The sequence below is a fragment of the Natator depressus genome, chromosome 10 (genome assembly GCF_965152275.1).
Source record: "Natator depressus isolate rNatDep1 chromosome 10, rNatDep2.hap1, whole genome shotgun sequence".
Classification (NCBI taxonomy): domain Eukaryota; kingdom Metazoa; phylum Chordata; order Testudines; family Cheloniidae; genus Natator; species Natator depressus.
In genome coordinates, this window is record NC_134243.1 from 63,488,188 (window position 1) to 63,515,352 (window position 27,165).

A 27,165-nucleotide genomic window follows, 5' to 3' on the forward strand; every position below is an offset into this window, starting at 1 on the left:
CTCCCAGCGGCACCCCAGCGTGGTGCGCCTCCCGCTCGGCCCCGGACAGGCAGCCTGAGGTCCGGGGCGCCAGCAGCCGGGAGAGCGAGCCCGGGTCCGGCGGCATCGGGCCTGAGCTGCAGCAGGAGGCGAGCTCCTCACCCCCTGCCTCCGCGCCGCTGCGCGCCCGGGGGAAGCGGCCAAAACCGCCCCTCACATGATCCCGCCGGCCCCTAATCCCCTCTGCGCCTCCCCGGCGGCTCAGTGCGAGGCTGAGGCCGGCGCGATGAAGGGAGGCTGCGGCCAGGGCTGGAGGCACCGGGCAAGAGGCGGCCGGGCAGCCTCCGTCCTGCTGCTCCTGGGGGCTCTGGCCACCTTTCACCTGCCTCGTAGGGGCGCTGCCGCCCAGCGGCTCCGCGGGGACACAGGTAGGCTGGGGGCGCGGAGTGTCAGCCGGCTGCGTTCACACCTCGGGAGCGGCTCCGCTCCGCAGCCCCGCCCGCTGCGCCAGGGGACCCCGCAGGAAAGGGGCGCTGGGTGGGAAAAGCGCAGTAGCCACAGGACTAGCCCTCGCATGGGCCGCTTGGTTTACGGGGGCTTTTCAGCTACTCAGTCGGTGATGCACACAGTGCCTGGGGGGGAAGCGTTGGAAAGAGCTTGGGGTCTTTCTTATCACACTGTAGTTGCTAAGAAAGGCAAATTTGTTCAACTGTTTCAGTATGGGCCTAAGTTTTCTCCCCTTCCTTCGCTGGCTGTTTTCCTCCCCCGCGGTTGGAAGGGAGCCGTTTATTTCTTTTGCCGGAATAACTCCAGCCTAACCTGTATGTGGTTGGAAAATGTCTTAAGTTTAAGCAAACCTTCCGGGGCAATACATAGCACCCACCCCAGTTTTTTTGCCTCTCTGGAGTCTTATCTGAACGTCAGAGTCGTACTGGAAACCTCGGGATACCTTAACATTGGTTGCTCTAGAAAGGGATGTGTGTCAAAGGCTCATTAGACAAAGGGTTGGAAACAAGTTTGGGTTGCTGGCTTTCCTCAGTGCAGGTTGCACCGAGTTGTGTGCAGGAGTGAAACATTGACAATATATACCATTATGTGTATTGCAACAGTTCTCTATCTGGGGATTCCAAAAATTAAGAACAAATCATTTAAGATGAGTTCCTACGTTCCACCTAGCCAGAATTCCATTGAAGACATCCTCAAAACTTTTGTAGCTGGGGGAGAAGACTATGTTTGATAATATGCACAAGACCTTTGTATTCTCTTTTCAGAAAATAAAACACAATGTATTCCCTCTCCCTCATCGGAATTTCCTGATGCATTTTTTACACAACAGGAGAGAGAAGATGGGGGGATCATTATCTATTTCATAATTATCCTTTACATGTTTATGGCTGTATCCATTGTGTGTGATGATTACTTCCTTCCTTCTCTAGAGATCATTAGTGAATGTAAGTTATTTTTTAAGTCCTAGTAATCATTTCTGTAAATTTGAACAGCTATTGGCAAGATTATTCTCTTGGCAGAGTTTCACAATATGAATGCAACTTAGAAATAAGGGCAGAAAGTTCAACGTTCAGTATTTAGCTTAGTTGGGAAACAATGTACAGGGAGAGTGGGCTTATGGCTGGTAAACTACAGGCGTGCAGGAGATGTAATATTGACATCCAGGCTTAACACTAAAAAGAAAAATATTTTAAATAAAGTGATTAACTTTAAAGTGATTTTAAAAATGAAAGTACCAGATGTTCTAGACTAAGGCAGATAAACTTTTCTGCAGGAACCAGTGTCCTGGGAAAAGCTAACAAAACACACTAGTACCAATGGGATTCCTCTTGTATAGATCATGTTGATAAATTGGAGTGTTCAGAAAACAGCCACAGAATGATTAAAGGATTAGAAAACATTCCTTATAGTGAAAGACTCAAGAAATTCAATATATTTAGTTTGATCAAATAGGTGGTTACAGGGTGATTTGCTAACAATCCAAGTATCTACATGGGGAACAAAAATGTGTAATACCATGTTCTTCAATGTAACTAGCAAAGTGTAACAATATCTTAGACAAATTCAGACTCTAAATAAAGGTGCACATTGTAATAAGGTAATTAACCATTGGAACAATTTACCCAAGGCTGTAGGGGAATCTCCATCACTAGAAGTTTTTAAATCTAGATTGGATTTTTTCTAAAAGGTTTCCTCTAGTTCAAGTAGGAATTAATTCAGGGAAGTCCTAAGACTGGTGTTTCAGGCTAGATGATCAACACTCCCTGCTGGCTCTATCATCCCACATGCAGCAGGACAGAAGGGCAGGTGCACACATTTGCTTTCTCTCTATCTACAGTAGATATCTCCTAGCTAAGTGCCTATATACTAAGATGCTGGGTGCATTAGAAATATCTTACTTAAAATCAGTTTAAGCAGTGGGGGGAACAAAGGTGTTAACGTGTTAGAATCATAAATAATTTACCTAATAAATAACCTGACAATTTCCAAGAGCATAAGGACACAACGTTAAGAACAGTGGTGACCTCTTCTACCAAATGTATGTGCTAGTGGAAACAATGGGAGTTTTGTCATAAAAGCTAGTGGTAAACTTAGCCCTAAAGTTTCCTTCATCCCCATACAATGTGGTTTAAAGCCAAAAACCGTTCATTAAGAGAGACAATTGCTGGGTAAAATGCCCAATCCTGAGTGGGCTGGTAACTTCGTGTTTTGTTATGCTTAAAGGAATCTTAAGCTGCTTAAGTAAGGCCATGTCTACACTACCACTTACGTCAGCAAAATTTTTACGTCATTCAGGGATGTGAAAAAAAACACACCCGAGGACATACATTTCACTCGCATAAGTGCTAGTGTGCACACCACTATGTTGGCAGGAGAGCGTCTCCCGCTGGTATAGCTACCACTGTGTGTGGAGGTGGTTTTCTTATGTGGATGGGAGAACTCTCTGCCGTTGGCATAGAATGGCTACACAAGTGATCTTGCAGCAGCGCAGCTGCAGCGATACAGCTGTGCCGCTGTAAACTTACTAGTGTAGACGTGGCTTAAGCCTTACACAATATATCCATGAAGCAAGTAGTACTATACCCATTTTACAAATGGATTCAGCAAGTAAGTGAAGCAGGAACTAATTGTCAGTTTTATGCTTCACTGAGTTGCTGATGCTTGACTTGAGGAGTGTATTTTCCTCACAACAGTAGATACAAACAAGTAACATCTAGAACATCAATGAACTTGGATTTAAATCTGACTTTACATTTTTCACCCACAAATAAAGGTCCCAATCCTACACGTTTATAAATCTTGTGCACTTATATTAGAGCAAAAACTATTTCAACACTTAAAACCTATGCACCAGTCTTTAGAAAGGTTTATAAATGAAGTTCTTGAACAGTTGTCTTCCTGACATTCAAACAAAGGTCTCCAAGCATCTGTGTTATAGCTTATTCTGTAACCAATAAATGAATTTTCTTCTGCTAAGAATATAAGGAGCTACTTTTTACACATTAGTTGTAAGTAGTGTGTGTAGATTAGAGGTGTAACTTTTGTTTAATAGTAAGTATTTTATTTCATCTTCAGCCCTTGACCTCTCTCAGGATGTTGCTGGAGCAACTTTTATGGCAGCTGGTAGCTCTGCTCCTGAATTGGTCACTGCTTTTCTAGGTAAAACGAACAACTGTTTAACAATTCCGAATATATAATCTCCCCTCCACCTAAAAAAAACTAAAAAGCGGAAATTAACTATGTTAAACACTGTTTTGCTTACAGGGGTATTCGTGACAAAGGGAGACATTGGAGTTAGCACCATCCTTGGATCTGCAATCTATAACCTTCTCGGTATCTGTGCAGCTTGTGGGTTGTTATCTAGTGTGGTACGTAAAACATGGATATAATTTGGCTCTCTTTAGAACCAAATGATGGTAACTTCCTATGGTTTACTGACAAAAGTCAAAGCAAGTTTAGTATGATAGTAGTTCAATTTATTACTCAGTAGCAAAACGGCATGTAATCAATCAGCAGATAACTCCCCAATACGATTTTTTTTTTAAATTACTTTTGAGTTACTATATGTAAATCATTTCCTAAGAACCAAGTTAGTCACATATCAATACAGAAACATTAAGGCAGCATGTACAGTAGCTGGTGAAAGAACTACAACAGATTTGAAAAAGTAATTTGTGTCCTGCAGGTTTCAAGGCTGTCTTGTTGGCCACTGTTTAGAGACTGTTTGGCATATGCAATTAGTGCCGCAGCAGTCCTTGCAATGATATTTGACAGCAGAATTTACTGGTAAGTGCACAATTTGCGTTAAATTCATGTTGACTGGAAATTAGTGACTGTAAAAATCAGTTTATTTTGTCACTTTTTCATCAAGCATTAACCTCAAGTATCCCAATCTGAAGTTCACTGTATAGTACATTGACAAATATGAATATCTTGTTGGCTTTAAGAATTGTATATTGAATTCAGTGTTCATGAAGGCTGTTGCATTAACCATTCTGTGGGTTCCTGCTTATAAATCTCAACCAGCATAGGCTTCCTTGCACTGCACTTCAAACCTGTTCTGGTGTCCTCTCTCTTGCACAACCATTAGTCTTCATAGTCTACTCCTTTGTTAACCTCTCTTTTGTGCACCTGACTTGAGACAGTTGTTCACTATCAAATGGACTGAGTAACTCATATGAACTGCTGAACTATCATATGGTAACTATTTTCAGTCAATATTGACCTCAGTTGGATTTGAACCTATGAGGAGAGGCTTTAGTCTTTAATTACCAATTTCCTGAACCATTCAGCCTCCACTTTTCTTCTTTCCCACAGAAATTAGCCTGCAATATGCATGAGAGCTGAATTTTTAGGTTTTTCTTTAACTGGGTAATGGAAGCACCTACCAGCTGTCATTATTCCATGTTCATTATTAAATACATTGCACTCATTTGGCATTTTTATCTTCAAAGACCATTAAAATCCTCAACATCCTTGTGAGCTGAGTCTACAAATAGTGGGTTCAGTTCTAATATAAAGGGGCGACATTCTATTTAAGTCAATGGAGTTGCACCCATTTGTACCAGATGAGATTTGGATTAGTTTCTCTTCTTTACAAATAAGTTCCTCTGTGTAGCCTTCAGCAAATTAGCTAAACCCAGGAATAGAACTCTGAAGTTCCTGGCTTCTAAGCAGAGCTCAGACCATGCCTTCTGTTGATTAACATAATAGGATTCAATCTTGCAAATGTTTACGCATGAGTAGTTCCATAAGACTATAGAATACTTTCGCAGATAAGTGTTTGTGGGACTGGGGCTGTCTTCTGTTAATCAAATAGCTGTAAAATAAGGAGAAACAGTCTCCAATATGGTATCTATACATAACGGTGTGTCCTTGTAAACCAGAAATCTTTGATAATCTGCATTGGGGAAATACGTTTAATTGTTTCCACTTATTTTCCTTCTGCTGCCAAAGCCAATTAATTATCTCCTTAGTGGGCAGTCACTTAAGTATTACTAAGCTAAAACAGCTTTCTTAAACATCAATTTCTTTTTAAAATAACTGAAGATAAAAATGAGTTGGATTTTTATGTAAAATCCAATTTTTATTCTAGGTATGAAGGTGCTTCCCTGCTGCTGATTTATGGGTTATATATTCTGGTGCTGTGTTTTGATATTAAAATCAATCAATATATTATGAAGAAGTTTAGTCCCTGCTGTACTTGTTTTGCAAAAGCTATGGAAGAAAACACTGAACAGCAGCCATTAATTGGCTGGAAGGAAGAATGTGAACCACTAATTTGTCGACAATCAAGAACTGATAGTGGAATTTTTCATGACGAATCAGACTACTCACAGCTTTCTATAAGTTTACCTGGGCTTGATGAAATTTCTGAAGGTATTAATACAGCCTCTACCAGTCTACGTGTGTTTCTAATTATGGGAGTGGGGGTTGAGTAAATTGTAAGACTAATTTCAAATGGTTTAGACCATGAAAGAACTCTAGTTGAGTGTAATACACTACTATTCCTTCTTGGAATCTGACCTTTAGCAAAATCAAAACACAGAGCTGGTTATATAAAGTTAACCACTGGAAAAATGCCAGAGCAGTCATTCATTTGAGCCACAGCAGAAGAACTATGATTGATGGGTAGAGTAACTTTCCTTGAGATTCTTTGAAGTTCATATTTGAAACTTCTCAACAGCTCAGCTGATAGGTCTTTCATTTGATGTAACTGCCACTTGCACTAACTGTGTGATACTGGTGTTCTGTGAAACAGGCAGTTAATTATAGCCCCAAAAGATGTGCTATAGTATGGATTTGATTAACGCTTCTGAGGCAGGAATTTTAAAAAGTGACTGCCCCGATATGACTAATCAGGTACCTATGGAAAAACTTCACTTAGGCACCTAGTTACTCAGTAAGAAAGCACCAAACAAACCCATTACAAAGAAGCTCAGGTTACTTAAGTAAGCAGAATAACTCAGGTGGCTTTTCCTAGTGACGAAAGAAAGGGAAATCTTGTTTGAGATTGTATTTTTGTATGCTTTTGCCCATCATTTTTACAAGTAAAGTCAGGTTATCAGATTATACACAAACATAGCCTCATTACAGGGATAGTTTAAAATGGTTTACCTTTTAATCTCCAACAGATCCTCCAAGTGTCTTCACCATCCCTGAAGCAGATTTAAAAAGAATTCTCTGGGTGTTATCTCTTCCTATTATTACACTACTCTATTTGACCACACCAGACTGCAGAAGACAGTTTTGGAAAAACTGGTTCATGGTGACGTTTTTCATGTCAGCTGTGTGGATTTCTGCATTTACATATGTCCTTGTATGGATGGTAACAATAGTTGGTATGTACTTTACTTGCTGCTATATCATGTCAACTGACTCAATCACTGAGGAATGAATGATTTTTCACAACTGGGGAGGGTTAGATCTTAATTCTGTACTCTTCTGAAAAAGCTTAGCCTCAGACTGCATGTTCATAGCTCAAGTTTCTCCCCCACCTACTGCCCAAAAAAGTGGTTAACAAGATAAATCAGCTGTTATTGCTTTGAAAAGGGCTAGTTCAGAACTACCTAAAGACTGCATTGAGACGTTTTCATAGTTAACTTTCTTGGTCTGATATTTCCCTAGAATAATATTTTCTGGAAATTGAGCTTGGCTGTACCATTGGGCTGCACCATCAGCCTTCCCAATCTAGGTGATGGGCATGTACTCATGTGGCTATGTAACAATGAATGCATTTGAGAAAAATATTTACAACTTTCATTGCTCAAATTGTTCAGAAACTTATGGATTTGTTCTACCTAACGTTAAGATCATAAACAGCATTACAGGTATAGCATTATTTTAAACTGATTTACCAAGCAGGTATCAAAAGTTACCAAATTTATCTGCCAAGACTGGAGATAAAAGTTCAGTTCCTCTCATACAATGAAGTGAGCTGTAGCTCACGAAAGCTTATGCTCAAATAAATTTGTTAGTTTAAGGTGCCACAAGTACTCCTTTTCTTTTTGCAAATACAGACTAACACAGCTGCTACTCTGAAACCATACAAGAGCAGTTATCACTAAACTTTAAACATCATTTCCTTGCAAGCATCAATTAGGAGGCTATGATCAGTAATGGTCATTTAAAGAAATGAATTGATTTTAGTACCTTTAGCAACAAGTAAAGGGTTTTAACAAGTTTCAGGTTTGCCTTTTTTGCTGCTTTGATGGGGAGGCTTGAATTGTGTGTGTGTGTGAGTGAGAGAGATTTAAACCTTTAAAAATCATGTGTGTCTAGCAAACCAGGGAAAACTAGAGTACTCTGTCAGTCTCATGAACTCACATCTTAAGTGAAGGGGCAGAAGTGTTAAGTATCTAATGAAGTCATCCTGTCTCTTCAGAGTTTTAGCAATTGGAGTTAAATAGGTGTAAAAGCAAAAAAATGTTTCTGAATGCTGACTAGACTGTTTTCCCCCTTTCAGTTGCTCAGACTTTGTCACATGGCATAACTCGACTAGGTCTCTAGTCATAGCTTTCAGGGTAGACATGAAAATTTCAAATTTTAAGAACAAACCAAAAACAGACAAGCCTTTCAAGCTTTACATCTCAAAAAGCAAAGGGGGGGGGGGGAAAGGGGGAAGTTACAACCCTTGCATTTCTCCTTTGTAGCTCACTTTAAGTCTGCCTATGTAGTCTACTAATTCACAACTAAATTTGTTTTGAATTCAGTCTAATTGAACGTCTTAAGGAAAAACAATCCTGCCAACAGAGGCTTGTGTAGTTTGATACAACCAAAAGTAAATAACTAGCTGTCAAGTGATCTAGTGTACTGATAGAGGTAATTCAGCACCTACTACATTCTCTCATTGTTTATAAAACACATCCTACTCATAACTAGGTAAAAGCAGGTAACTTACTGTAGTGAGCTAGGAATCTTTGACAATCTTTCCCATATTGCAGGTGAGAGCTATTGTTGATCTGCTAGTTAGAGCCATGACAATGTGAAAGTGGATATGCCAAGGTTTCAAACAGGGTGGAGTGTTGGTCTACTTTGAAAAGTGATTAAAAGTGCTATTGGAAGGGGAGTCTGTGTCTCACTGACTTCAAACTGTGCTTGTTCTGTCTACAAGATAAAGCTTTAGATAGCCCTACATATTCATCCTGGGTTCTTTTCTTTTCATAAATCAGTTTTTGTAAAAGGTAATGCACTAATACCTATCCTACCCCTGGACTTCACAGGGTTTGTACAGGTTTAACATATTGGAACTTAATTCTGGTGCATACAAAGAATAGAATCTAGCAAAAAAAAAAAAATTGATAAATTCATGGAGGATAGGTCTATCAATGGCTATTAGCCATGATGGGCAGGGATGGTATCCCTAGCCTGTTTGCCAGAAGCTGGGAATGGGCAACGGGCTGAATCACTTGATTACCTGTTCTGTTCATTCCCTCGGGGGCACCTGGCATTGGCCACTGTCGGAAGACAGGATGCTGGGCAAGATGGACCTTTGGTCTGACCCAGTATGGCCATTCTTATGTTCACATTCCCTATTAGTATGTATTAGTCTAGGGGTGGGCAAATTTTTTGGCCCAAGGGCCACATCTGAGTATGGAAATTGTATGGCGGGCCATGAATGCTCACAAAATTGGGGGTTAGGGTGCGGGAGAGGGTGAGGGCTCTGGGGTAGGGCCAGAAGTGAGGAGTTCAGGGTGGGGGAGTGGTTGGGGTGTGTGTGGGCTCTGGGGTGGGACTGGGGATGAGGGGTTGGGGGTGCAGGAGGGTGCTCTGGGCTGGCACTGAGGGGCTCAGAGGGCAGGAGGGGGATCAAGGCTACGGCAGGGGGTTGGGGTGCAGGCTCCAGGCGGTGCTTACCTCAAGCAGCTCCCGGAAGCAGCGGCATGTCTCCCTCCGGCTCCTACGTGGAGGTACAGCCAGGAGGCTCTACACGCTGCCCCGTCTGCAGGCAATGCCCCTGCAGCTCCCATTAACCATGGTTCCTGGCCAACAGGAGCTGTGGGGGTGGTGCTTGGGGCAGGGGCAGCATGTGGAGCCCCCTGGCTGCCTCTACACTTAGGAGTCGGAGGGGAAATGCCGCTGTTTCCGGGAGCCATGGCATGCACGGAGCAGGGCAAGTCCCAGCTCAAGTGCCAATTAAATCATCTGAAGGACCGGATATGGCCCCCCGGCCAGTAGTTTGCCCACCCCTGTATTAGTCCCATCTTTACATTGTCACTTACCAGGCTAGATCTGCACTTTAACTAGAAGCTGATAAAACTATCTATCTATCTAGTGAGGAAAGAGATCAGACCTACTGCCGTTTCGGTTCCAATCTTACCTTCTAGGGCAAGAAGCTAGCACTTTGTGCCATAGGCTAAGAAATTCATGCTTCAGCTCTCCCTTGTCATGCCCATTACTTTTTAGTCTTCTTGGTTTACAAGATGGCTTTCTTCCTACACTAATCCCCTAATCTAGGGAAGGAGGCTTTGGATCATTACAAATCCCAGATCAGAATAATTTTCAATCACTTCTAACAGAGAAGCAGCAGATTTAGATTTCCTATTTTTAAGTTTTGCCTCTAACTGACCTAAGCTGGTATCTGGCATGCAACTACAGTGCACCTAAATTTACAGACAATCCACTGCATAATTTGTTCTAACAAAATTGCGTATTACTGTTTGTCAAAACCCTTACTATTATGGATGAAAGGCCCACTACAAAAAAAAAAGTAGAGGTAGACAATACACTTTTCAGTAAAGTGAATTAAATTAGCCTTTAAAAAACAAGTTAAAAGTTTAAACAGATCAAATCCTTCAAACTTTCTCCCGAAGTTTTATGAATACTGCATTAGGGGAAACAAATGGAGACAACACCTGCTTGACAGTAAAATCAAAACTAAAGGCTGCTCAAGGTTAGCCCCAAAAGATAGATTCAAATCCAAGTTAAGTAGTTCTAGCTTTAAATTTTAGGTAAGCAACTGAAGCACAAAGATGAAGAGAAGTTAATCCATTTTCAAAGTATTAATGGCTGCTAGCAGGGAAGAAAATAGTGTACTGCTGCTGAAGTTAATGTGAGAAAACTAGTATTTACCGGTGGGAAATGTAGGCTTCTAAATAAGTAGAAGTGTTGCAATTATATTTTACTTAGCATTTTGCTAAGTATGACTACTAAGACTTGGAAAGTTACATTTTTTGACTGAAGTGAAGTTTCACAGCAATGAATTTGGACAGCAAAGTAGTAAGGATTATTTAAAGTCTTTTCATATGTCTCCCCAGGGAGTTCATGTGCTTTTTTCAAGAGTGAATGATTAAAGAGGTTACTGCTTCATGTGACTTCCAGAACTCATGTGATAAAATGCCAAAATAACACAAGGGATTAGTCTATTTTCAGCAGTTCAAAAAGTGTCAATGGTCAAACCTCAAACTTTTACTGTATCTGCAGGAAGTCAGTAATAGCCTTCTACCTCTAGCTGAGTGGGCATATTTATTTTCAAAGCTGAAAACAAATTCCACATCATGTTACTGATAGGTGCTTGTTCCATTAGTAAATAACCACTGACTAGTTAAAAAAAAAAAAAGTCAGTAAGATTTCAGTAAATAAAGTTAAGCTATCCTGAATTATTACTGGCTCCCTTGGATTCCTTTTGGAATTAGCATACAAATACCAATCCTTTCTTTCTCTGGTAAGCACAGATCCATAGCAGTTTCCTCAGGCCAGACTTCAGCTATGAAACGTGTTGTGACCTTGTTTATTCACTACAGGTGATACGCTGGCAATTCCAGAGACAGTAATGGGTCTTACATTACTAGCAGCAGGGACAAGCATACCAGACACAGTTGCAAGTGTACTGGTGGCTAGGAAAGGTAAGAATTTCAGCATTCATGCTCACTCGATTAAGAACTTGTTCTTGGAGCTAGGGCAGAGAGGTCTCACACACATATATATAACTATATCTGAAAGGGTCATACAGCAAATCATAAAGCTGCTACTGTTTGAGTGTCTAAAACAAAATTCATTAGTATTAAATACTGAAGTTCACTTAGTCAATTGTAGCTTAGCCTTCCAAAATTTAAAGGGGGGGGGGGGGGGAGAGGAAAGGGTTTGGAAAAGTTTGATTGCTGTTGGACAAGAATTATGACTGCTATAAAACTGCAAGTTTAATTGTGTTCCAACATGATTGATTTTAGGCCCATAGTATATAGCTTACTTTATCAAGTGATCTCAATGTAGGTGCTCATAGTTTAGGGAGATGCTTAGAAAATTCTTTCTACAGTACAATAAAAATGAATGGACACTCGGTGTTTTTTGTTTTGCAGGGAAAGGAGATATGGCTATGTCTAACATTGTAGGATCCAATGTATTCGATATGCTGTGTTTGGGAGTACCTTGGTTTATAAAAACTGCCTTCATAGATACATCAGCACCCGTGGAAGTGAATAGCAGTGGTTTGACTTACACAGCTATTTCTCTTATTTGTTCCATTATTTTTATTTTTCTGGCAGTTCACCTGAATGGCTGGAAGTTAGATAAAAAACTGGGAGCAGTCTGTCTAGTAATGTACTTAGCATTTGCTATATTGTCAATTTTATATGAACTTGGGATCATAGGGAACAATCCTGTAAAGGTCTGCGGTGGCTAGTTTTAGCCAGTGACTGTACTGAGGAAGACACAAAACAATGAGAGAGGATCAATTTCTTCATTTAGTCAAATAAAAAAAATCCAAAACTCCCTTTGGGCTCTAAAACTTATTTACAGAAGTTCTAAATCATGGCATAAAAGTAATCTTAAAAATAAAACAACATCACAGCCTAATTGGAGCCCTTTCTTTTAGAGTCAAGAATTACAGTGTGACTACAATGCATATATAAAACCAAAATTCTGGAAAGGACATCTAATTTTTTACATTACAATGTTGATACGAGCTGAGGGAATCTGAAACACTAAACAAATCCCACTATGCAATCTTGAACAGAGAAAATGGCTTATTTTATTAAAAACAGTATAACCATTCATTTAAACTGAATGACTAGAGACACTTGGCCTAATTTTCCAGAGGTGCCAAGCATCCACAGCCTCTCTAAAATGTCTTTAACGGGACTGCAGGTGTTCAGTACCTCTGAAAATTGGGCAAACTGTCCTTAAAAACCAAACATAGTAAGATTTAGTTAACAATCACAGTATATTAAACACTATACTGTTAAAGGCTGGTGGGATTTAAAAGTTTGTTTTTACAGTTTTTGTAAGCATACAATGTTACTAAAAATGACTTACTAGGATATAGAAGCTAAACAGACATAGGAATGTTCCTGAATACAGTTTTAAATTATGCATTGCGATCCAAGCGTACATCAATTTCTCTGCCACTGATTTTTATGCCGTTCATTATTCTACAGGCTTTTTCAGCAGATTCTGGTGAGTCAAACCTGACTGTTCCACAGCCTTTTGATTTTCCATTCTCCATTTTTATTTCAGCAAACATTACATGACCTGAATAAATAAGTTAAACAGCAGTTACTATAAAGGCTACATTGCACTACCAAGTTAGATATCCAATGACAGATTGAAGTAGAAAGGCATTTAAAAAAATTTAGGGAGGCATCTAAGATTAGATGTTAAAATACACTTTAGAAAACATACTACCATCAAATGCATCCATTTTACAGCAGGTTGAATCTTTGGGTCAATCTGAGGTTTCAATTAACTGCTTTACATTTTTATTAAAAAAAGTTGCTATTCCAATACATTTAGGTAGTCTTTACTTATGTTTCCTTTCAGTAAGTGTCAAAACAGCAGACAAGAATCAGAGTATGACAACTTCCCAGTCTACAGAAACAGCAACAGTCCTTGTCTGAAACCAGTATAGAATTAAACATGCTTTTCCTTGAATTAATTGAGCTCAGTTGCACAAACAGAAGAATCCCATTAGAATAAAACCAGTTTTGAGGCCCTTTCAGCCACGATTTGAGCTATCACACAGTGATTACTTACTAGGTGCATGTTACAGTAAAAATCATAGTACAGATCAAACGGAGTGGAAGTTCTGTTACTGGAGTGATTATCAAAATAAGACTTACTTGATTTTTCATGGATGGACATTCCTTTATCCTGAATACACTTCTTTAGAAGACTTAAGATTTCAAAAAGCACCCAAGACAGAAAACTAGTCATTAACTGGCTGTTTTAAGAAAAACATTTCATAGCAAGCTATCCTTTTAGCTACACCATGATAATACAGCCAAGCCACCACAAGTAGACAAGCCTCTCTAAAATGTAGGCCTCATTTTTAAGAGACTCAATATAAGACTGACTTTTCACAGAAAGAGATGAAACATTTAGAGACAGATATTATTTTTAGTCACTTAATGACATTTGCATGATATACAGATTTTGCTGATTTGTACTAATCACTGTTTTCTTAATCATTCAAGAATTACTACGTTAGCTGCTGTGAAGATTGTCAAAGAGAAGCAGATGCATTTCTAGGGTTCATCTAGTTAAATCTGAACAGAAATTGCATCGTTTAGAATCAGGGATGCTGTGGGCACAGGTAAAGATGCTTATAGCTTATTTCTGTAAATTTATGAATAAAAACTATTCTGGTATAAGCACCTTTATAACTGTATAACTGCAGCTATACTAGGCGGTTGTACCAGTGTTATCGGTTTAGAAACCGATATAGCCAACGCAGTACAAAAAAACCTGTATTTAGACAACCCTTAAACAAAGATCTTGTTTTCATACATATCCTCAGTTCCCCTCCCTGCTTCTCCTTTATACTAATATCTGCAGAATGACTTGTAAAGATTTTTCCACATTTTAATTTCACATTCTTCCAATGTTCACAAAATTCTTTTAAAATTTAAGATGCAACATTACCAAGGTTACATATGAAAAGAAGGTGGCTATTGAGATTAGAGCAATTGCAAAAAATGGTTATTACTGAACTTGTGTTTGGGGCAGGGACCATCTTTTGGTTTGTGTTTAACGCCAAGTACAATGGAGCTCTTATCCATAACTATGGGTTCTAAGCACAACAGTAAAACAGTAAAAAAAGATAGCCAAGAGGAAGAACGTTTAGGTACAAAAATAGCCACAAGAGACTGGAAAACAGTTTACTATCTTATGCACTCCTGCCAAGTCTCAGAGGTTACATTGGTTACACAGAGAAAAAAAAACCCACAGCCCCCGTAGAAGCAAGTCTTAAAAGTCTGGGTCAGCTGACTCGGCTCCACCTCAAGCTGGAGCCCAGGCCCTGAGGTTCCCCTATCCCCACAGGTTTCAGAGCCCAAGCGGGAGTGTCTACTCTGCTATTTTTAGCCCTGTAGAGCCAGCCCAAGTCAGGTTTTTTGTGTTGTTTTTTGCTGTGTAGATGTACCCATAACATCCCAGCAATGAACATCTTTGCATGAAGTCAAAAGCAGGAATACCTGCAACTTCATTTTCTTGGACAAAGGCTATGTACATTTGCTATCACATTTGTACAGCACAAATGTTTATGACTGTCTATTCATTATATCAGATGACAGTGCTATGCTGAGAATTATTTCTTCCTCCTCTCCCCTCCCCCCCCCCCAAAGTAAAAAAGCCAATTAGGTTCTGAGTTCTGGAAGTGAGTTTTCAAAGGGGGAAACAAGGTGTTTGTTCTTACATCTAAGCCCCATGATTCATGCATTTTTAGCAATAGGGCCATAAAGGCTTTCTGAATTACCTGCATAAATCAATGCTATGTTGAATATCCACAGCAATCCTGCATGTCTTCCATACACAAAGCCAAACAATATAGCAACAATGCTTTTATTCATTTTAATAAGCCACAGCCCTCAGATAATACACAGACCAGGCCCATCTAGCTGAACAAAAACAATCTGCCTCCAGCTGTAAGACACATCTAAAGTTGCAAGGGTAAATTTAGTACAGTAATTTTCCCAGAAATTAACATATGTGAGCAGGATAAGGCTGGCCAGACTACTTTTCAGGCTAGTTAACATTCTGCCTCGGCAATAACTACATCCCACTGTCCTTGTAGATTGGACATTTGTTAAACTCTGACTTTATGGCTTACGCAGGACAACATTTGCAGCCTTCCATATACTTACCACACTGACTGAATTTCTCTTTTAGCTTCTGCCAGGTCAAGTCAAATGGAAGCTAGAATGAAAACAGGTATTAATAATATATACAGACACAGAGTGGAAAAAATAGCTGTTTGTTCAAATTCACACGCTTACATTTCTGACAAATATCTGGTTTCCTTTAGAACCTCTCTCTCTCACACCACTTCCCATCGGGCCAGCCACAAATCCTCGATCCATATCAATGTTCCTGTCCAGGCCAGCTCCCATAGCTGGTCCCATTCGATCAAAACTGGAGCTCATACGATCCATCCCCATTCCTCCAGTCATACTATTCATACCACCCATTCCACCACCTAGACAGAGAGAGGAAGAGAAGATGTTCAGGAAATAAAAATAAGTTTACTTCATGATATTACATTAAATGCACGTTATAGCTGTATTGTAAGTGAATTTAACTAACTGGATCTCTTGTGTAGGGAAAATGCCGTCATTTTAGGTAAGAAAACTGGTCTAGTATAGAGCATAATGAAGTTTGTCATATTTCATATAAGCTCCAAGCGGATTCAAATATCAGCATGTTAGCCCAATCACGGTTATTACATTCTTTGCAAATTACTAAAATTGATGTTTTTATTTGAACATTTCTGAATTATCAAAATATCAGTACTGTACAATAAGATACCAAGTAGCAGATACAGAAGTGTTGATAGACTAGTACTGTATCTATAAAAAACATTCCAATGAACAACATCACAAACCTCACAGGAATTGAAAGTTCAATGACTTTCAAATTTCACTAATAAGTCACACAGTGGACCAAAAAGATGAAATGAAAACACTGTAGAAGTTTTAGAATTATAATCTAGGAAGGCAAAATAAAAATGTCAGTTTTCCTGAATGCAAATACACACACAGACTTTTACCTATCTGATGGCATCATCTTCTAAAGGAAGGGTTCTTTGGATATTAAACTGGATTGGCATTGATAGCCACTACTTGATATCAGAAACCTGGACTTTCCAACACTAAATGCTATTTTAAAGCACATTACTATGTGTCATAGTGTGAAACTACTGGCACTCAAGATAAATATCCTATTGAAAATTTTATGAATCCACAATTAAAATTCAGGTAAGGCAGGAGCTTCAACTTCATCCATATGTCTTGAGTATCGAGGTAGATTTCCTAATGTGCCATCCAAGATAGCCAATGGCAAGGCATTACTGTCTTTCAACTATCCCAATGTGAAGGTGTCATGCCTACCGACTATGAACGTTGCCTTTAAACAAGTTCAGGATTAGACCTCTACACAAAAGTTAACTGAATTATATCTGAAATTCTAGACTACAAATGGTTTCTAGCATGTTTTACTTACTGCAAAAATAACAGTATTGAAAAATCAGAGTTGTTTGTAGGATTCTTACAAATAACTCACCCTATCTTTCTTCTGGCAAAAATCTTACCAGAATGCTGCTCCTTTCTTCACAAATACTTAGCATACTAAAAAGTCTGACAAATTCCAACACCAGATTAAGAGTTAGAAAGGATGTAGTGAACGAGAAAGAAACTCAGTGTTAATATATAAATAGGGCTCTACCAAATTCATGGTCCATTTTGGCAAGTTTCATGGCCAGAAGGTTTTTGCAATTGACCAATTTCATGTTTTCAGATGTTTGCATCTGAAATTTCACTGTGCTGTATCCGTGGCGGTCCCAACCCAAAAGGGCATCATGGGGGGGGTGTAAAACAAAGCTGTTGTGTGTGCGCACCATGTGTGGGGGGGTCGCAGGATTGCCATAGAGCTTTCTGCAGCCAGGGGAGGTTCCTGGACGTGGGTCTGATCTCCCCCATGCTGCTGGGAGTGCCCCATCTGGGGGCTCCTACCTGCTAGTCTGGGCTGTGCTGTGGAGGGACAGGACTTCCTCTTCCACTGCATGGCGGGGGGGGGGGGGTGGTGGTGAATCTAGTCTCCCCTCTGAGAGTGGTCATGCAAGGGAAGATGAAGCCCCATCCCAGCAGCTGGAGTGCTCTCAGCCCTGCCACTCCCCTCCAATAGCTAGATTTCATGGGGGGAGGGCCTGATTTCACGGTCAGTGAATTTAGTAGGGCCCTATATAGAAGGAAAGCATTTCTAGCAAAAGAGCTCCTCCAAAAACAATGAGAATTACAATCACAACCTGGGACTGCTACATGAATATTTTCCTGCCACTGAAAGTATTGCACTAGAACAAGTTAATTATTTTCAAAAATCTTCTGCTACATCTATACATTGATCATTTACATTCTATTGAAACCAATCAACCTACTCATTCCAGATCCTACTGGGCCCATGCTAGAAGCTCCCATTCCTCCTGCAAAACCACCAACCATTGCACCACCTAAACAAAGATAGGAGAAAAAAAAATCTAGTGACATACGCTAAGACTATGGCGATAAGTTAACAAAGCCAGGTAATATTAGCAAGTACGCTGGTTAACATTTAAAACTACACAAGACATTCTTACCTTATGATTCTTCTCTGTGGACTGGTTTCACCTGGATAGATTAGATGGGCTGGTACCTTATTATGCGAGCTGGGTGGGAAGCCTCTAATAAGTGACTTTGATGGCCTCTAGCCCTGAGCTCTTTTTACAAATTCATAGATATTTAGGTCAGAAGGGACCATTATGATCATCTAGTCTGACCTCCTGCACAACGCAGGCCACAGAATTTCACCCACCACTCCTGCAAAAAACTTCACACCTATATCTGTGCTATTGAAGTCCTCAAATCGTAGTTTAAAGACTTCAAGGAGCAGAGAATCCTCCAGCAAGTGACCCGTGCCCCATGCTACAGAGGAAGGCGAAAAACCTCCAGGGCCTCTTCCAATCTGCCCTGGAGGAAAATTCCTTCCCGACCCCAAATATGGCGATCAGCTAAACCCTGAGCATATGGGCAAGATTCATCAGCCAGATACTACAGAAAATTCTTTCCTGGGTAACTCAGATCAGGTTTTAAGATGCTTTCCAAAGCTTCTTTCTAAGAAAAAAAATTCTTTTGTTTGGACAAATTGCCATTAGGGCAAGCTAGATGGAATAAAGAAAACGATCCTGCAAGAACCTCAAAGCAAGGCTAATAGGACCACCTTATTGTGAAAAATATAGGGTGGAAAGGGCTTCTGTCATTTCCACTCCCAACTGATGTAACCAATACTAGGAGAATTACTTGAAGCTTTTGCTTCTCTCCCGAAAGATTCAAAGGAATTCAAAGGAGCTGCTTATTAAATGCTCAAGTAAAGATTCCACTGGGAAGCCTATAGTTGGTCAGAGGAGAGAAAACATGCTTTTAGGGAACAGTGCTAGGGATGTGGAAGAAAAGTCACACCAAATTCATTAAACTCATAAGAGCTGCAAGACTGAGACAGCAAGGGGAAAGTACTTTAATCCCACCATTCTATAACTCCCTTGTGATGGCTTTGGTAGAGGTTACCATAGCACTACACCTCCTGTCCCTGTCCAGATTCTGTAGTAAGCAGCTAAATTGCCCTTCTTTCTGGAGTAAATCTCAGTACCAAGCAAAGTGGTTTACACTATAATAGTAAAGAACAGAATTATCAGACACAGATGAGCACGATATATTGGGGAAGAATCAATGAGACTTTTGTTGAGGGAAATAATACCTCACCAATCTATTAGCATTCTTTGAGGATGTCAACAAGCATGTGGACAAGGGTGATCCAGTGGAAACAGTGCACCTGGACTTTCAGAAACCATTTATATGATCCTTCACCAAAGGCTCTCAGGCAAAGTAAGGAGTCATGAGATAAAAGGGAAGGTCCTCTCATGGATCAGTAACTGGTTAAAAGTTAGGAAACAAAGGGTAGGAATAAATAGTCAATTTTCACAATGGAGAGAGGTAAATAGTGGGGTCTCACAAGGATCCATTCTGGGATCAGTTCTGTTCAACATATTCATAAATGATCTGGAAAAGGGGGTAAAGAGTGAGAATAGTGAAGTGGCAAAATTTGCAGATGATACAAAATTACTCAGGATAGTTAAATCCAAAGCTGCGAAGCGCTACAAAGGAATCTCACAGAAACTAGGTGATTGAGCAACAAGATGGCAGATGGAGACTAACGAATTTATTTGAGCATAAGCTTTCGTGAGCTACAGCTCACTTCATCAGATGCATCCCATGAAGTGAGCTGTAGCTCACGAAAGCTTATGCTCAAATAAATTTGTTAGTCGCTAAGGTGCCACAAGTACGCCTTTTCTTTTTGTGAATGCAGACTAACACGGCTGCTGCTCTGAAAGATGGCAGATGAAATTCAATGTTGATAAATGCAAAGTAATGCACACTGGAAAACAATCCCAACTATACATACAAAATGATGGGTTCTAAATTAGCTGTTACCACTCAAGAAAGATCTTGGAATCATTGTGAACAGGTCTCTGAAAACATCTGCTCAATGTGAAGCAGCAGTCAAAAAAGCTAATAGTGTTAGGAACCATTACGAAAGGGATAGATAATAAGGCAGAAAATATCATATTGCCACTATATAAATCCATGGTATGCCCACATCTTGAATACTGCATGCAGTTCTGGTCACCCATCTCAAACAAACAAAACAAAAAATTAAAACTGGAAAAAGCACAGAGAAGGACAACAAAAATGATTAGGGATATGGAACAGCTTCCATATGAGGAGAGATTAAAAAGACTGGGGGACTAGTCAGCTTGGAAAAGAGATGACCTAATGGGAATATGACAGAGGTCTATAAAATCATGAATGGTTTGGAGAAAGTAAATAAGGAAGTGTTATTTACCCCTTCACATAACACATGAACCTGGGGTCACCAAATGAAAATAAGAGGCAGCAAGTTTAAAACTAACTTAAGGAAGTACCTCATACAACCCACAGTCAAACCATGGAACTCGTTGCCAGGGGGTGCGGTAAAGGCCAAAGGTATAAATGGGTTCAAACAGAATTAAATTCATGGAGGATAGGTCCCTCAATGGCTATTAGCCAAGATGATCAAGGATGCAACCCCATGCTCTGAGTGTTCCTAAACCTCTGACTGACAGTAACTGGGACTGGACCACAAGGCACAGATCACTCAATAAACTGTCCTGTTACGTTAATTCCCTCTGAAGCCCCCTGCACCAGCCACTGTTGACAGGAAGACAGGAAACTGGGCTAGGTGGACCATTAGTCTGACCCAGTATGGCCATTTTTATGGAGAAGAGAATAGACAGAACTCTCTCTGATAAACCTAGATCTGCTAGATTGTGACAAAAGATCTTGATATGAGAAGACAAATGGGTGGAGTTCTAATGCCATCCAATGTAAGTCCACAAACTGATGACTTGGTCACTCCAGAACTATCAGCACAATCTTGGCTCTGTCTTGCTTGATTTAATTACCCTTCACATGAAAGAAAACACAAGTGTACATGGTATGGGCTAAAAGGAAGAACACAAACTTCATGTTGCCCATGCTACTTTATCTGCTGGAGAACCTTTCACATTCTGGGTTTTGTGTTTATCTGGTCCGGTGTTTTTTGCCACAGAAAGTCAGTGACTGACTTGCCCAGACTGCACACACTCTGAATACCCAATTTCTGAAACTGTTCCCCAGGGTGGATATATTTTCTGTATAATGAACCTGATGACAGACTCAGCAGTTCAAACGGAAAGATGATTGTCCTCTGCAAACCTGAATAGAAGGATGGTCTCTCAGAGGAAGAGTTTGTTTCCCCCTTTGCAATTTACTTATGCCACACTAGTGTTACCTGACCTCAGAATAATGTTGTGATTCTCGCTAGAATACTGAGCTTGTTCAATGCAAGCTGGGCTTTTCAGCACTCTAGCAGGTGGGGATCAAAAGCTCTTTCTGAAATACAATATTTTCTTGGGTCAGATGGATGCTTAAACAGGATCCCCAAACCAAAAAGCTTGCGTTTGAGTCCTGCAGGGGCATCCTTTTCATTACAATGCAACACATTTTGTGACCTGTAGGGGAAAGACTATTTCATACTCATTGCTTTGATTGAAAGTGTCCTCCATGATAAGGAACTGTTTGCAGAGTTTGAAACCAGGGTACTAAATCCCAGCAGTATACAGTAAGGTCAAAATGTCAGCAGAGCTCAGATTGCTGGAGAAATCTACCATGCTAATTGGACAATCAGATTTTATCCTCAATGTGATTTCCTGAAGGCAATACTAGTCTCCAAGCATTTGTTAGGAGCAAGAAAACTTCTGCCAAGGGCCTCTCATTACTGAAGAGTCCAAGACTCAAGAACATCTCTGCTCTGGTCACAGCCCTTAATACACAAACTTCTAAATAAGCTAATCATCTAGGTAGGTGATTACATAGATCTTGTGCTAGATTCATTAATTTTCTTGATATTGTAGGCAAGGAAGAGGGGAGAGCCTTTTACTTCAAAGAATGGGAGGGATAGCTCAGTGGTTTGAGCATTGGCCTGCTAAACCCAGGGTTGTGAGTTCAATCCTTGAGGGGGCCATTTGGGATCTGGGGCAAAAATTGGGGATTGGTCCTGCTTTGAGCAGGGGGTTGGACTAGATGACCTCTTGAGGTCCCTTCCGACCCTGAGATTCTATGAAAATGGCCAATACAGTCTCTTGGGTGCATTAAAGCTGTGAAGACCCCCTTCGATGCACCAGTGGCCCATTTTCCTTAAGTAAGAAGACATCAGCCTAGATATTGGGATAGGAGGAGAGTAGGGTCTTATGCAGCTAAGCACAGCATAAACCAACAGTTATGATGTAAAGTCATAATAGTTTAGCTAGCAAAAGGAAAAAAAGTTATAGGTCCTCTGGGATTATATCAAGTTCTCACTAAGTAAAAATGCAATGCCAAAATACAATCAAGAGAAGCAGATATTTTGTATATTCCAATTACTTCCATTCTCTGCCACTGCTATCCTGCTCAGTGATCCCTAAACAGTACTTATCACAGGAAGCAGAGATACAGACTTTGTAGATACAAATCAGTCCAGGATACTTTCACCTTTAAGTATGTACTGTCTTGTCCCATTACAGCAGCACCAGAGAATACATGTATATGGCAGAGCCCTGCTGTTTTGCACTCTACTTGGCTAAAGCCTGCTCCCATCTATTGCATGCAGAACTCCCACATCCAATTCCTCACAACAGTATTAAAATGCACAGACTTAATACCAGCCTCTGCAAGACCAATATGCATTATCAATATACAGGAAAAAAAAATCTGATATTAGTGTAGAACATCTGCAGTCAGAGCTAAGTGTGTGTTTTCAACTGAGAAATTTTGCCTGCAAATACATAGCAGCCACTATCAACCTAAATATATTCTATTTTGAATGTCTTCACTTCCAAGAAACTGTTCAGCCACTTTAAATCCAAGATGGGGCAAAGACTTCCTGTCACCTTAAAAGATGGGAAAAAGCCTAAAACAGATACCAGAAAATCTGATGTCTTCTGGAAAGGGGCAAATTAACCAGATTCTTAGCAAACAGTTTTATCATCTTTGCACAATTTTCTTTTCTGCCCCTAAAGAAAAGACTGAATCATCTTGTGAGACACGGAGGCAACTCAGAAATTCAAGATAGTCAAGAGGACCCACCGGTCTTTTGTGATGTGGACCTAATCCTTGAAGATGCCCCACCCCAAACAGAGAATGTATGAAGAGCAGGAGCCATTCGCAGGCCGGAAGAAGCAGAGCTTCCAGACTGACTTCTGTAAAGAATGGTTCTCTAATTTGATTTACACACCTGTCTAAATGGGGATTTTCTAATTAAAATTGGTAATCATGCCTGAATCTCCTTCAGGGAAAAACTGTTTTACAAGCAGCCTTTACGGTGGCAACCTAAATTAGTCCCCTCTGCCTCTTCCAATGAGGCATCCATATATCATGAAGGATTTTAGGAGTCAACCTCATGCTATTCTTCACCTTTGCAGGGTGGAGTTAACAGAAAGGAAAGTCCATATCTTTAGCATGTCCACCATAAAAGAAAGGCAGTAAATAGCTACATTTAGGCAGGATCCAGGCTCATCCTTGCACTTTTGGTCAACCTAGGCTCTACTTCTGCAGAATATTTTTTGTCCCAAATGACCAAGTTAAAACAAGAGAGTAGTGAAACCTGCTCAGTCAAAAAAGTGCAACATCCTTGCACAGGACATGCTGACCTAAAAGTGGAGAAAATATCAGCACAACCTCCTCAGCTGACTTTACTCCTGGAGGAATTCTGCGCCACTGTGCAATGCAGAATTTTTCAGAAATTAACGTTGTGCATGTAGAATTTCCTTTCCCCAACAGAAATGGGCTGCAGTGCTGTTGGCCACGACTAGAGGCCGCTGGACCCAGCAGAGCCCAGCTCACACATAGAAGACGCTGCCGGGGGAGGAGGAGAGATCTACAGGATTTCTGGCAGCTATAGTTCCCAGCATACCCTGGGGAAGGAGATGGCAGCATGCAGGAAACTCCATGCAAGCCTGGGGCCAAGCATCAGGTGGTTTCTCCTCTGGATCCCTGGGCTCTGGGGGGCAGAGGCGCAGGTGCTGAGGGAAGGAGGGAACATGGCTGGGCTCGGGCAGGGGGGGAGAAGTGGGCATGGGATCTTGGCAAGGGGGGGTGGGTTGGGTATATTGGCTGCGGGAGCACAGTGGCTGGCTCTGGGGGGAGAGGGAGAGGGGTTGTGCGTGTCTGGCCCCCCCAGCTGGGCTCTGAGGGAGGGGGAAAAGGGGCAGAGAAACAGGAACTGGGTTGTCATAGTGGTTTCTTTAACTTTCTACGAAGGAAGGAAGGAAGGGAGTGTGAGGTTACAGACATGCTTGCTGACAGATATTTTGAAATAAATTACCAAAATAACTGAAACTGCTGTGATTATGTAGTGTTATTTTGACAAATAAAATTTTCAGAATTTTAAAATATTGTGCTCAGAATTTTTAATTTTTTGGCACAGAATTCCCCCAGGACTATGACTTGCATCAAAAAAAGAAGCAGATTGGGCATAAACGGGAAGGACAACCTGTCTAGTGTGCACTAATGAAACAGGGCCACAGAAATTGCAAGACAAATATGTGAACAGCTGGTATGCGGTTTCCAGAAAGGTGTCCTAGAATTTCAATTACTCGAAGTTACTAGCTGTGTTAACTTAAAATATTCTCTTTAAATCACTCCCCCGTTTAAAAAAAAAAAATTTTTTTTATTTTTATTTTTTAGACAGGGCCACTGTACTTCCATCTATGTAAAGATCTAAATTTTATCCTCATTGCAGCACCTACCAAAATACTCTCTGGAGACTGAAGTTGATGGTGAGGAGCAGGCAGATAAATTTACAAGTTAGATTTCTTGTCAAAAGAAATAAAGTACTTGCAACACATTGTGATTGCTCAGGAGGAACTCAAGTTTGACAGAGTTACCATACCCATTCTTCCAAACGAATCTCCAAAGCCCCGGTTCATTGCCATGTCACTGCGACCAAAATCTCTGTCCATACTTCCTCCCATTCCACCACGAAACATTTCTGCTGAGAATATACCAACAAAGAAGCAGGAGTTGCAATAGATTTTCTGTTATATTTTCAACATAAGATATACATAAATTACATATTTCATGACTGCTCATTCAAAGGGAAAGTAGTTTAAAGCACAAATCTGAAGAGCTCACATTTAAGTTTGCTAACTTACCTCCCATGCCAGTTGCCATGCCTCCCATGCCGGTTCCTATGCCCCCACTCATTCCACTGCCCATATTTCCTCTGAAGTCATCTACACTCCCCATCCCTATGTAAAGAAAAAAGTTTTAATAACGATAATGGATTAAAAGTAGAGGGGGAGAGGGAGAGAGAAAGTTCACCCACCTCCCATTCTGCTGACTCCACCAAATCCTCCCATGTTAGTCATTCCTTCCATTCCACCAAATCCACCGATACCTATGCAATAAGGAAAAATGTTTTCTATACTATATTTTAAAGAAGTTAACAGAAAATAAATAAAAAACACATATACCTCCTCCCATTCTGTTCATTCCTCCGAAACCTGGGCCATCCATTCCCATACCTTCAACCAAAAGTTATACATATTGTTTAGAATACAGAAAAAGCTCTCTCTATATTTCTATATTCTATAAAATTCTGTGCACAATATTTTAAAATTCTGCATATTTTGTCAAAACAACACTATATAATTACACCAATTTCAATTATTGGGTATTCAATTTCAAAATACTGTCAGCCAGTATGTCTGTAGCAATACAGACAAAAAAAATTCCCCCAGGAGTAGAGAGTTAAAGAAGCCCCTACAACAACCCAGTTGCTGTTTCTCTACCCCTTCCCAAGCCCCACCTGAGGACACCCCTACACTCCCTCCAGCTCCAGCTCAGACACTCTTGCCTCCTATCCTCCCAGAGCCCAGGGATCCAGAGGGAGAAACAGCCTGACGCTGGGTCCTGGGCTTGTACGGCGTTTCCTGCATGCCGCCTCTTTCCTCCAGGGCATGCCACCTCCTTCCTCCAGGGCATGCTGGGAACTGCAGCTGCCAGGAACCCTTCAACTCCCTCCCCCTCAGAGTGGCTTCTGTTTGCAAGCTGGGCTCTGCTGGGTCCAGTGGCCCCAAGTGTCCATCAGCACCTCTGCAGCCCATTTCTGTGGGGTTAAAAGGAAATTCTGCACAGAACATTAATTTTGCGCAAATACTGTATTGCGCAGAATTCCCCTAGGAGTAATTTATGTAAGTCAATTAATCAAATTCACACTATTCAAGGTTTACTTTGTTAGAGAAGACAACTTTTCCTGAGGCAAGACCAAGAACCATTAAAGTTATAGAGAAAAGAAATAAAAGTATACTCACCTCCTGGACCCATATTCCCCATTCCACCTCCCATGCTCAACTGGGTTGCGCTGATGGGTTGTCCTCCTGGTCCAAGTCCCATCCCAATACCTCCAAGGCCACCTTTGAAAACCAGAGTAAGTATCACCATCACGAGTCAGGATTTCTGTTGCCACAATGAGACCCTACAAATGTCATTCATGCCTTCTGGTGCTGACATCATACAGTTCCAGACTGCACGTTATAATATATGAAGCTCAAGGAGTAAGGAAGATTATAGCCCATACTCACGAGGTAACTGTGGCGTCTTGTTCTCCACACGGAAGTCTTCATGAGGAATTGATTTGTCATCCTGTTGTGAAATGAGTATTATTAGGAGGGATTTCACTACATTTTAGCTTAGCTAAAGGGGGAAAAGGGCAGACAACTCACCATTTTTACATGCATGGGTCTATCAAACAGGAACTGTCCATTGAACATAGCTGAAGACCAAGTCAAAGAAGTTTGATCTGACGACTGAAGGCAGCCTAACTAGTTTTAAAGACTCATTTTTATAATTTAGCTCACCCTTCTTAGTGGTTCCCTCCCCACTTCTCCAATCAAGGAGATTAGCTAGTTAGAATGACAGTTACAGACAATCACTGAACAAATCAGCTCCTTTTTCAGCCTTAACTACTGGACTGCAGAGTCACCCTCTCTCTCCGGCCCTATGATTATTTAAGTGTTTATCCACATTTGAACAGTCACTGGCCGAGAGAGAACGTTTCTGTATTCCAGTGGTTAGAGCACCCACCTGGGAAGTGGAAGAACCTGGT

At 40.7% G+C, this 27,165-nt stretch overlaps 2 protein-coding genes and 1 long non-coding RNA gene across 4 annotated transcripts in view; 1 reads left to right on the plus strand and 2 right to left on the minus strand.

Annotated features, from left to right (window-relative positions):
- The window catches only part of LOC141995276 (uncharacterized), a 201,206-nt gene extending 200,845 nt beyond the window's left edge, over window positions 1-361 (minus strand). Inside the window, exon 1 of the long non-coding RNA XR_012641287.1 lies at window positions 1-361. This is a non-coding gene — a long non-coding RNA (uncharacterized LOC141995276).
- On the plus strand, window positions 221-12,288 carry SLC24A5 (solute carrier family 24 member 5). 2 transcript variants are annotated; one of them, XM_074966365.1, is made up of 9 exons: window positions 221-407; window positions 1,251-1,430; window positions 3,562-3,645; window positions 3,751-3,854; window positions 4,172-4,272; window positions 5,582-5,865; window positions 6,621-6,827; window positions 11,229-11,330; window positions 11,784-12,288. In XM_074966365.1, exons 1-9 carry the CDS (start codon window positions 266-268, stop codon window positions 12,104-12,106), a joined length of 1,527 nt encoding a protein of 508 aa, XP_074822466.1. In that variant the 5' UTR covers window positions 221-265; the 3' UTR covers window positions 12,107-12,288. The 2 variants fall into 2 exon arrangements, with proteins under 2 accessions (XP_074822466.1, XP_074822467.1); XM_074966366.1 differs by lacking the exon at window positions 1,251-1,430 and having other exon boundaries at window positions 222-407; window positions 11,784-12,284.
- The window catches only part of MYEF2 (myelin expression factor 2), a 25,172-nt gene continuing 10,201 nt past the window's right edge, over window positions 12,195-27,165 (minus strand). The window contains exons 8-18 of the mRNA XM_074966367.1: window positions 26,783-26,832; window positions 26,642-26,702; window positions 26,372-26,473; window positions 25,532-25,582; window positions 25,384-25,455; window positions 25,211-25,306; window positions 24,949-25,047; window positions 17,849-17,920; window positions 15,696-15,895; window positions 15,564-15,615; window positions 12,195-12,954 (exon numbers count right to left, since the gene is read on the minus strand). Coding sequence (XP_074822468.1) covers window positions 12,791-12,954; window positions 15,564-15,615; window positions 15,696-15,895; window positions 17,849-17,920; window positions 24,949-25,047; window positions 25,211-25,306; window positions 25,384-25,455; window positions 25,532-25,582; window positions 26,372-26,473; window positions 26,642-26,702; window positions 26,783-26,832 — 1,019 coding nt within the window. The 3' untranslated portion in view covers window positions 12,195-12,790. The remainder of the gene's footprint in view (window positions 12,955-15,563; window positions 15,616-15,695; window positions 15,896-17,848; window positions 17,921-24,948; window positions 25,048-25,210; window positions 25,307-25,383; window positions 25,456-25,531; window positions 25,583-26,371; window positions 26,474-26,641; window positions 26,703-26,782; window positions 26,833-27,165) is intronic.